This window comes from Panthera uncia, assembly GCF_023721935.1.
Source record: "Panthera uncia isolate 11264 chromosome B3 unlocalized genomic scaffold, Puncia_PCG_1.0 HiC_scaffold_1, whole genome shotgun sequence".
Taxonomy (NCBI): Eukaryota; Metazoa; Chordata; class Mammalia; order Carnivora; family Felidae; genus Panthera; species Panthera uncia.
Window position 1 is genome coordinate 37,656,979 of NW_026057582.1, and position 13,772 is coordinate 37,670,750.

The 13,772-nt window shown below is 42.8% G+C and overlaps 1 protein-coding gene across 1 annotated transcript in view; it reads right to left on the reverse strand.

The window, feature by feature from the left end:
* Positions 1–13,772, reverse strand: part of SYT16 (synaptotagmin 16) — a 101,779-nt gene that overhangs the window by 10,832 nt on the left and 77,175 nt on the right. Inside the window, exons 4-5 of the mRNA XM_049611539.1 lie at positions 8,833–9,273; positions 5,809–5,998 (exon numbers count right to left, since the gene is read on the reverse strand). Coding sequence (XP_049467496.1) covers positions 5,809–5,998; positions 8,833–9,273 — 631 coding nt within the window. The remainder of the gene's footprint in view (positions 1–5,808; positions 5,999–8,832; positions 9,274–13,772) is intronic.

Below are 13,772 nucleotides of genomic sequence, written 5' to 3' on the forward strand. Positions count from 1 at the left end.
TGAGGCCATGCAGTAATTAGGTGGCAGGCAGAACAGAGCTGCTAAATTGTTAGTGAATTGCTTTCCCATGAAGCCAAATTTGAAGGATAATCAAATGTTTCTAATTCTCCATGGGAACTTTTTCAAAATCATTTGTAAATGCATATTAGGATTTCTTATGTCCACCAGATGCTATAAACTGCTTTTTTTCACCTGGACCATCCTCCATGCACAGATGTAGAGACTATTCCTTGTCATCAGTTTGCAGACTAACCTATACTACCTTAACAGCAATAATGACAATATTTTTGAACACTGGCCACACATCCTAAATGAAGTATTGCCTTGAAAATGCCTGGCATGATTCTTGTCACACTGTTAAGATTAGTTCATGTTCTTCATTAATATGTTGTTTCTGAAGAGGTCTATGGGATAGTTTCAGTGATTTTCAAATAGCCCATTTTATCATCCCTAGACCACCTATTATTTGGAAAAAAACACAGCAGTTTATAACATGGGCACTTTCCAGAAAGATAGAAAAAGATACATAGATAGATGTAAATATAGATATACAAACCTAGCTAGCTAGCTAGTTAGCTCTACCTGTCCACCCATCCATCTACCCATTGGATGAACAGAGAAAAGGTTAACATTGGAAATCAAGCAGTGCCTTAGCCACATACTTTCTCTTGGGATGGATGTGGTTTATGGAGGGTGTCACAGAAGATGCCCTCAGGTGTAGGTGCTTGGTACTCTATCCCGTCCAAGGTTGAGTCAGGGGAACAAGGTTGGACCTTGAGATATCAACATAACCAAAAACAATGTAATTCCAAACACAGAAGCTGAGGCTCACATTTTATTTTTACCCACCTGACCCAGCTGAACTATTACAGACCAGACTAGGCTTTCTGCCCAATATTGTAGAATATTCAAATACACTGAAAATTTGAAATATTTGTACAGTGGACACCCCTACACATTATGCCCAGGATCTTCATTTGTTATATTTTGCTTTATTTGTGTTATGGACTGAATGTGTGTATTCTCTCAAAATTCATATGCTGAAGCCTTAATCCCCAATGTGATGGTATTTGGATGCGTGACCTTTGGAGGTAATTAGGTCATGAAGGTGGATCCCTCATGAATGAGAATAGTACCCTTATAAGAAAAGACATGAGAGAGATGATTTCTTTCTCTGCCATGTGAGGATACAGCAAGAAGGTGTCTGTCTGCAAAGTAGGCAGAGGGGTTCTCACCAGGAACCGAACCAGATGGACTTTGATCTTGAACTTTTCAGCCTCCAGAACTGTGAAAAATACATTTCTGTGAAGTCACTTGGTCTACGGTATTTTTGTTGTAGTAGCCCAAACTCAGACAACTTTCTTTCTCACATATCTGCATTTATCTACCCATCAATCCATCTTAGCCATGTTCATCCTTGCTCTTCACCCGTACCTAAACATTTCAGCATGCATTTAACTAACCAGAGTTCAATACTTTGTTTTTTCTATTTTAAGGTACAATTTACACACGGTAAAATGAACAAAGCTTAGTACCGTCCAGTAAATTCGGACCAATGCAAACACCCATTTAACCCATACTCCCATCAAAATATAGATTATGTCCATCACCATGGAATATTCTTTCACGTCCTTGCCCGGTTCATCTTGACAGGCAACCACTCTTTTGCTTTTTGTTTTCACTATAGATGAGTTTTGCCTATTTAATTTTTTAAAAATCTTTTAATGTTTATTTTGAGCTGGGGAGGGGCAGAGAGAGAGGGAGACACAGAATCTGAAGCAGGCTCCAGGCTCTGAGCTGTCAGCACAGAGCCCAGTGTGGGGCTCGAACCCATGAACCGTGAGATCATGACTTGAGCTGAAGTCAGACACTTAACCGACTGAGCCACCCAGGTGCCCCTAGTTTTGCCTACTTTAGAACTCCCCATAAATGGAGTCATGTAGTAGGTATCCAGTATGTTTTGGAGATCCCATGTTAATTTCATTCTTCTTTAGTTGTTGAATAGTATTCCACTATATAAATATATCTTAACTTGTTTATTCATTCATGTGGACATGAGGGCTCTTTGCAGTTTTCATCATTATGAATGAATCTGCTCTAAATATTCTTGTCCAGGTCTTTTCTTCTTCTTCTCCCTCTCCTCCTCCTCCTCCTTCTCCTTCTCCTTCTCCTTCTCCTTCTCCTTCTCTTCTCCTTCTCCTTCTCCTCCTCCTCCTCCTCCTCCTCTTCCTCCTCCTTCTCCTCTCCTCCTCCTCCTCCTCCTCTTCCTTCTCCTTCTTTTTTAATGTATCGGTAAATGTCCAAACATAGAACTGTTGGATTTTCAGTGCAAATTTAGTTGTGTAAGAAACTTCCAGGACTTTTCCCAAAGTGGTTGCTCCATTCCCACGAAGAAAGTATTCTCCACATCCTCAGCAACACTTAGTGGAATCCACACTACTTTCAGCCATTCTAGCAGGTGTCATGGAGACTCACACCTAAGAATACTCTCACTAGCTCCTGCCCATGAAAGCAAAACCTGCCTCTCTGACTTCTCTCCCTCAAGGATTTACCTCAGCAGTTGAGAAGGGAGCCTTACGTTTCAGTGGTTTATTTCTTTTAAGGCCCCAATAGAGAAGAGGACATTCATCTACTATTTGCCCATCTTTCCTCTATGTTGCTTAGGAAGAAAGTTTAAAATATCTTAACAGTCATCAACTGGATCAAGTTGGCAAGTTCAAAGTTATCTTTTGTTTCATGATATATTTTGAGGCAAAAGATTCTCACTTTTAAATCCAAGTCTTTCTCCCAGCTTCCAGCAATATTTAGAAACTTCAGTATTCAGAGAAGAAAAGCTCCCAATATTCAGGCTCATCCTCTTCTCTTTCAGGCTTCCTGGAGGACCATTCTTCGATTATCACAGCTAGTCTGTAAAGCAGGGTTGATGCTCCCTCTTTTTGGAAGAGGGAACTGTCCCTGAGTCCAAAGTCTCATGTACAGGGTTTTAGGACCCTCACACAAGTATTCCCACACATGCCTCTGCCCTGGCAGGCAGCACCTCCTGGCAGACTCTGACCTCTGATGCAGGGCTCTGGTGGCACCTCCCGCCCTCCCTCTGCCTAGTGGGGACAGCGCACTTGGCAGTCTCCCTCAGCCACCCTCCACCCCCAGCTTGCATCCTCTTTTCTCTCCCTTTGTTCCAACTTTGCTCAGTTATCTCATAAAACTCCTGTTCTCTCTCTTATTTTCTTCCATATGGGAACTAAAAATGTAGCCTAAGCTTGCCTGATGACTGCCAAAGTAGTGTGTGGCATAATAAAGTGAGACATCATGAAGAACCAGTGCCATCAACATCTGAAGCCCTTGAAAGTACCAAGAGATCCCTTTTACAATCTCCACAAAGGAACCTTCTACTTTCTCAACCCCTCCTAATGAAACAGGCTTTTCCTCAAGTACCAGCATTCTACATAAAAAACCTTTTGTCTTCACTACTGGGTTTCTGGTTTAATGAATAGTGTCACAGCAACATTGTCTCCTATTACTTTGGTTAAAAAGATGCTGCATGAAGGGGCGCCTGGGTGGCTCAGTCGGTTAAGCGGCCGACTTCAGCTCAGGTCATGATCTCGCGGTCCGTGAGTTCGAGCCCCGCGTCGGGCTCTGTGCTGACATCTCAGAGCCTGGAGCCTGTTTCAGATTCTGTGTCTCCCTCTCTCTGACCCTCCCCCATTCATGCTCTGTCTCTCTCTGTCTCAAAAATAAATAAACGTTAAAAATTAAAAAAAAAAGATGCTGCATGTTAGTTAGGGTTTAAATTAAATTGTGACACCATGTCTATGAAAAATCATGTAGGAAATGCCAAACTGACTTAAACTCCTGGAATAAGATCAGTTTCTAAATTAGGACTTGCCTTTTTTTTTTCCCGATTCAGTTTTAAATATTTGTTATAAGAATTTCCTCTCTGGCATGTTTTCTTTTATAGAGAAATGTATAATGATACATAGTACCATCCTCAACATCACAGCTTTCTATGTAGTATTTCTACCTAGAAAGTGTATATGATTACAATCCCATTTTACAGATGAGGAAACTGAGATTCAGGATAGTTTAATAACTCCCAGCTAGTAAGTGGCTGAGCCTGAATTCACTCCTTGGTTTGTTAGCCTCCAGCTGATGCTTTCTCTGCCACCATACTGCTACCCTCTGCACAGCTGAAAGCTTCCCAGCATGGACTGGAATAGGTCATAACTGCGTGATTCACTTCCCCATCATTCTCTGCAGCTCCACCATGTTCTTCCCAAGTAATTGTCCAGATCTCACCAAATTTCAGGAGGATAGGGAAAGAAACTGGCAGAAGTTCTAAAGGAAAAGCAGTAAACCCAGATAGAACTATTAAAAAAAAAAAGTTGTGTCTAGCAAAGAGACTAGCTGTGCAACTAATAATCAGCACCTATGATGCGTTTTAAATGACTTTCACGTGGCTAGGGGCATCATCACAAAATACGGCCTAAGGACCTGTTCTCTTGTGGTCCAGAGGACTGGATTTTCCTTAGTAGCTTGTTCTAATGGTGTTTAATACAGACTGACTAAAAGCTGCAGCACAGGTAAAGACTAAGAAGAATAGGAGCCTAGATTTGGCTACAGAAGCTGACCCTTTTCCACCAGCTTGGCTGGCTCCTCACCTAATGCTCACATGTGAGGCTAGAGTCCATCGACTGACTCCTGCAGTCTACCACGCTGTTATCCACTTCATCCTTATTTCAGTAAGACACCAGTCCCTGGAGCAGACAGGCTCACTAGCCCTCCACTCTACTCCTTCTAGTTTACCCTCTGAACTTGAAAGGCTGGAAATTCAACAACATTTTTCAGACTCTCTAGCGGCTTAGAATTCTAGACACAAATTAGGTTCCTCTGGTTATATGTATTTGCATGAGATCTAGAGGGCAGAAGTGAGGCAGAAACCATCTTCCTGCCCTCTTTTAAGCTATTTTTGCTGACAATCATGAAAGGAGAGCTAATTTTTAGCAGCATTATTCCAATGCTCAATCTCCAACTTCTTGGGTACTGATAGGCAGTTGTGGCTGTTTCCAGCAGTATTTTTATTCTGGCTTTCTAAACCCAGGACTTCGGCTATGGGAGTGTCTTGAGCCCCTCTTTCTAGTGGTAATCTCCAAAATGGTAGTTCTCCTGGTAAGTCAGACTTGTATTGCCCAAAATCCTTCTCGTCCACCTCCTCCTCTGTCAACATCATAACCACTAACATTTCTTGTATGCTCACTGTGTTAGGCACTTTGCCAACTGCTTCGTAGAGATCATTTTATTTAAACCCCAAAACAACCCACGAGGAAGGTACTATTAATATCCCTTTGTTCCAGATGAGTCTACTGAGATTCAGAAAAAAGAATTAAATTGTACTGCATCATAGCAAAGCCAATGGGTAAGTGGATAGAGCTGGAATTTGACCCCAGATCTGCCTCACTCCAAAGCCTATGTTCTGCCTCTTTAAGGTATTTGCAGGCCTAGAGCCTATTAGCAGATTTTAATTGCCCCTACACATTACGTTGCTGAAAACATACCACTTTTTTCCCTTTGACAATATACATGTAGAGGCCAGCCTATTTTGCATCAAGATATATCCAGATATCAAAGAAGCCTTCGATTTAATGAGATAGAAATGCATTTTCAATATCCAGAGGTATCACTTTGTAAAAAAATGTCTAAGTCATACCAGGATAATTTCTCTGTAAAAGTTGAAGAATTAACACCAAAGCAAACACAGCCTTCTACTTGCCTCTCGAAGGCCCAGAGCTGGGGGTACAGACATGCACTTACCAGGCGCTCTATTAACAGCGAGGTTTCGGAAATGGCTGCCTTTGATCATTTGCACAGATAATCGCCCCGTTGTGGCATTGTAGGACAGCCCCACCAACAGCTCTGGCGCCCCTCCATGAGACAGCGACTGCGTGGATGAAGCACTATCACTGTGAGAAACTGCAGATGGGCTGAGCGGAGACTCTCCACTCTGGAGGGGAAGAACAACAAAGAGTCCATTGGCCCACGCTGTACTACTCTCTTACAGAAAGCCGATATTATGTTTGGTGAAATGGCGGCCCGATCTCGACTGCTGCCAAAGATTACTAACGGCGCACTTGGTGTGAATGATAATGGGCCTGGGGAGCGCAGTCATGGATGAGATTCCCTGCATTATTAGCTGACATAGTTGCTTCAAGAGCCGTCTCCATTCAATATTTCCTCTCTAAAGACAAAACGGACAAAGATGTTATTACCAGTGTAAATCAAACCCTCTAAGATATGTGAAGAGCTAATAATACATTTAATATAGACCAAAATTCCCTCCTGTGTAATTTGTGCTTGAATGTTTCTATGGAACCCATCCACTCTAGGCATGAGTTTTGTTTCTGTTCTCTGCAGCTTCCTGATGAATGTAGCAATACAGGAGGCACTTTGTCTTCACTAGAAAAAGAAATGACCACTACTGCCTACTACCACATAGAATATTTGGCCCCTAGTTCTGCTTCCTAGGGTTGTCAGCAATATGCCAGATGCTACATTTTTTCCCCCTGAGGAAATGAATTACATTGAAAATGAGCACTTTTATGACTGCTTCGTAAAAAAAGCCAATGCATGGACTGTGGATCTCAGAGACATTGCACGCACCAGGTGAGCCTAGGGGAGAGACTATGCTTTCGGTCCTGTTTATTCACACGCATGCTTTTCCAAAGTACCCACATTTATACACCAGACATATAGGGAGGAGAAGAGCAAAGTAGGCCAGGATGTTGACTCTCCCTCAGGAAGCATGCAGTGGGCAATGGCACTGTGAGGGCAAGAGAGCCAGCCTCCCAGAACCACCAACACCTCCACCAGAAACCAGTGCATCAGACTTAGCTCACGATTTCTTCTCAACATCTTAAATCATTTCCTAAAACTTCTTAGCAAAACCCCAACAAAATACACACATTAAAAGGAATTAAGTATTCTTCATCTGTAGGAAAATATCCTATTTGCCAGGCCATGGTAGAGCCCTGGGCTTTCAAGAAACACAATTTGTAAACTATAGGGCTAGCTGGTTTTGATAGGTACCATATAGCCCCAGCTGTCAGGTTTATGATAATCCAACAGCAACATATTTGCTTAGTCTGGGGTAAGGATCGCCCCTCCTCTGTGTCTCTACAGAAGCATCCACCAAGGCACCTATCACTACAGAGCTTGCCTCTCCCATCACATTTTGAATCCTTACAAATCACTCAGTCTGGTGCACAGACCAATGTCTGACATGTAAACATGCTCAAGAAGTAACTGATGAATGGAAGAATTTTTACCTTAAAGTTCTTTCACACGGGCACATCTTCCCCACTCAACTCTGTGGCCCCAGCACAGGGCCTGGCACAGAGAAGTAGGGGTGTGATCATACCTATTCTCATGCCTTCTAGTGCATGTTCCTTCTGACCTCCTCTCGCTTCTGTTTTCCATGGTTTCAGACATACTTTGCTCAGAGTTTACGAAAAAAGAGGGATTTAAGCAGAAATGAGACATGATCTGGCTTAGGTTTTAAAAGGCTCATTTGGCCCCTGTTTTGGGAATAGTCTGTAAGGGGCAAAGCAGGAAGGTCACTAGGAGGTCATTTCAGTAATCCAGCAGAGTTAGGTTCTGGTTATAGTTTGAAGATAGAGTCAATGGGATTTCAGGTGGAAAGGAGAGAAGTCACAAATGACTTCAAAGGTTTTTCACAACTAAAAGAATGAAATTTCCTTTAGCCAAGATGGGAAGGCTTCAGGTAGAATAGATTTAGGGAGACAAGTCTGGGGATATTAATTTTGAGACATCTATTAAAAATTTAAGTGGCTGGGTCTCCCATCACTACACTCCAGACTTTCTGGCTCCTTTCCTCATCCTGAGAACAAGCTCCTTCCCGCTTCTTGATGCCTGCATGTGCCATTCCCTCTGTCTGGAACCCTTGCTTATCCACATGTCACCAGTCTTGTTCTGTGTTTGATCACCACTTCAAAGACACATTCTGTGACCCTTCTAAACCAACAGCAAACTCTATCACTCTCTCTCTCCCCTTGCGTACCTAGTCTGCTATTGTTTCCCCTCCTCTACCAGTCAGGAAGCTCTTGAGGGCACAGGCATCACCCGTTTTGTTCTTTCCTACATCCCTTCTGCCTATACAGTACTGGACATAGTAAGCACTCAGTAAACATTTTTGAATGGATGACGGATTGGCCCAAGAGCCCAAGATTGCTATGTGATCTTTTTACATGGTTTTTCAAAGGCCCACATACCAGATGACACTTAACCCCCATCAATAGTGGGTTTTCCATCTTGTAGACATACACACCACACTGTCCTTCCTCAAGACCCCAGCAGGGATGCAGAGGATAAGATACGTGGGAGGAGGACAGTCATATGAATGGCAGGTCTTAGAAGTGGCTGGAGATCAGGGCTACTGTTGTAGCCTACTCAAACACACGTTAAGGAGCTCCCCTTGAAAGTCCCATCTCTGAGATTCATCACAATGCACATTAAGGGTGGGAAAGGAGGAGCATCGTCAGACTATAGGTCAGTTATTCACAGGTTAAGCCCTTCCCCCACACTGTTGCTGTCATTTCCAGAAATGGACAGGGAATACATCCATCAGCTTATAGGGAAGATGGGCACAAAAAACCCATTGTACCATGAAGTGCAAATCATGGGTTACAAGGATGAGGAGAGCCAAATGGAAAATTAAATTAAGGTGTTTGAATTCACAGGCTGAATGTACTAAATCAAGAGCTGACAATTCCAGATCCTTGAACATACCACATCATTAGCAGCACCATTTAACATACTCACACTGATATTGCTTCTTGGCTCCAGAACCAGAGTCACTTTCATTTCCCCTTCTGGGTTCAGGTGGCTGAGATGGAACAGCTTCTCTCCCATCATTCTCTCACGGGTCATCTTGCGGGCAGCATACAGGCGGAAGCGGATAGCACAGGCAGCCACATCTCTGGGCTCCAGCTTGGTGAAGGTGACCTTCTCCTTAAAAACAGGGTTGGGGCCTCTCTGTATGCTTGTCCTTCCCCTCTGTTTCTTACTGGGCAGCAGAACTACGTGAACTTGCCAGGAGTTGACACCACTTCGGTCCTTATCTGGGAGGCCCTGCGCTCTCGCAATGGTCACTGTGAGCTTCTGGCTGGAACCTTTATATTCAAAGATGACATCCAAGTCACCACATTTTGAGATGGGCTCCAGGACCCCAGTCGGCACCTGAAAATTGGCCCCATCCTGTTCCTGTTGCAGATAGAGGAAGAGATTAGGAATGGAAATGATAATGCCCAAATACATTTTGGTGAGATAGAGCCCCTCTGTGCTCCATCAGAACACTGTACTTTTTGACTGCTAGCACATATCCCTGTTCACTAGAAGGGTCTGTTTACTGGTGTATGTCTCCCTTAGATTGTAAATTCTTTGGGGGTACAGCGCCTGGCATAAGGTGAATCTTCACGAATGCTTTTGGAATGAATGAACAAAGCTTTTATATTTTACAAAGTGTTGTCATATACACTCTCTAAAAGCACACCTGACCACTATCATTGAAACCGAGATCTAAAGTCTAAAATTAGTCACCTATACAGCTTCCAAGAGAGAACTTTTTCTGGAGTTCCCAGGAAAAATGGTTGAGCCTGGGCCTGTGCTCCAAGAGCCAGGACTTCCTGCAGATGAGAATCCTAATGCGGGTCACAGACAGGTGATTCTTCAGTAGATTTTCCAGCTACATGGGAGAAAATGTCTAGGGTAGAGCTTCTCAAACATTTGTGTGGACTTGAGTCACTCAGAGTTTCTGATGCTGTAGGACTGGGGTGGGGCCTGAGGCTCTGCATTTCTCAGGTCACAAGGATGTCACCATTGGCCTCAAACCACACTCTGAGTACTGAGGGTTTAGGAGGGCACCCTCAGCAGCCACTTAGCAAACAGCAATACCAGATGTGGAGACAGAACTCGGGTTGAAATCATAACTCTACCATGGACTGGCTTTTTGACCTTGGCCAAATAGGCCACCCTCTCTGTGCTCTAGCTGAAAAATGAGCATTAAGATGCCTATTTGATGGAGTGTTACGGCGAGGTTTTAAGAGATATGGAAAAACACCTGGCTCAGACCAGACTCCGTAAATACCTATTCCCATCAATGGACTGATGATACCTATTTTCAAACATGGCCCCCCTCATTATACAATATCACCCTTCGACAACAATTCACCCATAGCCAGTCAGATCTGATGACCTCACTGAGAACACTGAACTGAGCTGATTATAATGAAGTAGTCTCCAACAAACTATAAAGAATGTCAACATAATTTGATTTTTTTCTAGGAAGGCATGATACTTACTCATAACTAAACTTTGGCCTGATTCTTATTATAAATCAGAACCCATTCTTATTTATGTGACTGAACACCAGACTTCGATAATCCAAAGACTACTTTAAAATATATGATAAAGCACCTCAAAAACGTGCATTCATCATCAAAACTTCCCCACAGAGTCGAGGTGAAAGTGCACAGTTCACTGGAATGAGACATCTTTAGGAGACCCAGGCCTACCACTTACTCCCTCTATGACATTGGACAAGGTATTTAATCTTTCCACTTGTGGCTTTCTTCAACAGTAAAATGGGGGATGAAACCAATTACAGGATTGTTGCGAAAATTAAAGGACTTGAGGAACAGGAGACATGGAATAAATGTCTCCTCTTTTAAAATGCACATTCGTCTACCAAGAAAATTTAGGCTTTTGCAAAATAAGGGAAGCTCCTTATATTCTTTCCTCAGCATGCATTCATGTGAGAGTGCTTCTATTCAGAGGTACTTAGTTTCAAGTGATAAAAGTGGTTGCTATAGAGACTTCTGAATACAACTGACTAGTGTAGATTTAATATTAGAAGCAAGTCTCCAAGGAGTTAGGCTAACTCAGAAATCAAGTCACAGTCTTCTGTTAAAACTCCCATCTATTTTAGCCTCCTCTTGATCATCTCTATATTGCTTGCTGGATCAGAAGTAATCAGGGCTAACATCTACTAAGCTGTGTCTTGTGCCAGGTACCATACTAAACACTTTATGGTCTGCAAAAGCCCACTTTCAGGCACTTCAGACCTTCTCGGCCTCACCTTTTGTTGCAGCTTTCCAGCAGGCACAGACTGTTGGGCTCTAAGTAGCTTCAGCCTGGCACAGCCCAACAAAGTCTTACCACTTGTCCAGGCAATGCAACTCTCAACTCCCATCACAGGCCTCTATTGATGTCAAGGATTGGAATGTTACAGAATGCTGCATGGCATTCATGTATATAAAGTCCAGAGTGTCGTGGAGGTTAATGCCCCATGCAATAAACTTGTGTCCCCTTGGACAGATGTCCTGAGATGAGTTAGCACAGCTTCTTGCAGTCCCACAAGATCAAGCCATGAGCCACACTTAGTGGTGGCCAACTTGATTACAGGCTCTCCCTTCTACCCTGCTTCATTCCCCCCTTGTCCCTCACTCTTGTTCTCAGGGATTGTACATCCTGACAAAACAGGCTCTGCTTTTTGGGAATCTACCTAAGAAATGTTATCTTTTAAAATGTTCACATTAACCTAACAAGGTAGGAATTTTAATATCTTCATTTTGTGGGGGGAGGAAACTTAAGGCTTAGAAAGACTAAATAACTCACTCACTGCTCCCAACATCATATGCCCTACCAAGGCTATGCAGGATTTACCAGTATTAATGCTCAAAATCCCAAACCTTAGACTGAACCATGATGACTCCCTTCTACCCCCCTCCCCCAAGCCTCTCACCACAGCTATTTATATTTGTAGTAAGTGTGTGGGGTGAGGCGGGAGTAAAAGGAGAGATGGAAACACATACTACTTTGAATTTCACATCCTTTTAGGTCCCTGCTCTTCATAATAGTTAGCAGAAGTTGTCAGCAACTTCAATGCCAAGGTAAAAATATTCTAGTCAGTGACTTATCTCTCCACTTATCCATCGGGCTATCTATTCAGACAAATGCTCACTCCACCTGCAGGTCTGTGCTAAGCCCTTTGAAGGTCTCTGAAACAACTCTCCTAAGAACCCTGCATAAAACAGAGCTGTAGGCCCTAGCCAGGCTCTGGACGGGGACGATCCGAGCTGTGGCACAGGGAAACTGGGCTCTGTGGCCCCTTCCTGGGTTGATCTGAAACAAAGATTTGTGAAGGCTGGTATTTTTATAGCAATTAATTATTTCAACACACTTTACCTATCACCAGGCAACTAAAGGCTCTCCTCATGCGGGTACTGTTAATACCACTAATCCATCTGACCTTCCTGCAAGGTAAAAATCTCTTCATTTTTATCCCCATTTGGCAGATTTTAATTAACTTCTCAAGGCCAACCAGTTAATCAGTAGAAAGCAGAGATGAAAAGTGGGACACCTGCCTCCCTGTGTGCTCAAAATCACCCAGCCACCCGTCCATTGTCTTCCCTGCCAAGCCTTGGGTCTGCAGGAAAAAGTTGACAGCCTTTTCCAGCAGAGAAGAGCGGTGCTCAAAAATCCATCAGCCTAAAGGGTAGTCACACTGTATGACTGGTTTCCTTCTAAGGCAAAAGAAATGATTCCTTTAGCTCTAAGATCCTGATTTTTCTCTAAGATGGGAATACTTGTGCCACGTTGTCAAAACCCTCGTAGGTTTAAAGATTTTCTATCAAATTGAAAGCGTTTGTGTTTTAGTAAGAAGATAGTGTTGATGTCATCTGTGTGGCCCAAAGTAAACAGACCTGCAATATGTTCCCGATGCCAGATACACAGGGGAAGACTGGGTTCTTAATACAGTTAAGAGGCAAATAAATCAATTCTTAAAAGGCAAGCTAAGCCTGCAAAGCAGGCAGTTACAGGAACTGCCTCCGAGCCGCATCTGAGGTTCTACTGTAGGAGCACCAAATTACAGTTTTTGTCTCAAAATAGATAGGAGGTTGAATGGAGCACACAGAGATGTCTGGGTATTTTTGGAGTCTGAGAACATTTAGTGCTCTCAACACCAAGTCTTCTATTACAGCTCTGTGAGTCAGGCAGATGGGAGGTTACCTGGCAATTCCAAGCCTGAGGGAGCAATTATCAAGAGGACAGAGTATCAATAGGCAGGTAAACGGTTTCTGTTTTGTTTTTGTGTGAGAATACAAAAAGAATATTTTTAAACATTCAGTGTTATTGTGTGGAATTTGATAGGACTTGTCAGCAGCAAATCAACTGGGAAGCATAAATTTTTTCCCAAAACTTATAAGGTTAATAGCTTTGGGTGTCTCTATATGTAGGACTGCCCTTGACAAGCCACAAACCATGTATCTGCGTTACTGTTTCTCATCCTCAGCCATGACACCAACATGTGGGCGCGCACACACACACACACACACACACACACACACACACACACCTCCTTATGCTCTCTCTATACACCCCAGTGCATCAACTATAAGACTTTGGAACATTATTTTCTGTGATTTTTTTTCCTTCTCCTTGATGAGCATCTGGTGTGTATGACAGTCCAGGTCCTTCTAAGAGCTTCCACCTGGTTATTTTCTCAAGCAGACCGATGTTAACAAAATCCATTCACTTTTCTCCTTCCTCTTGCCCCACAAATTATATGAATATTTTATATACATATATTACATATTTCATCAAAATTAATTTCAAAGTAGGCAGTAGACATTATTATTTAATATCTCCTAATGTTATAGAATCATAATAAAAGACATCTAGCTAATAAAGAATAACTATAA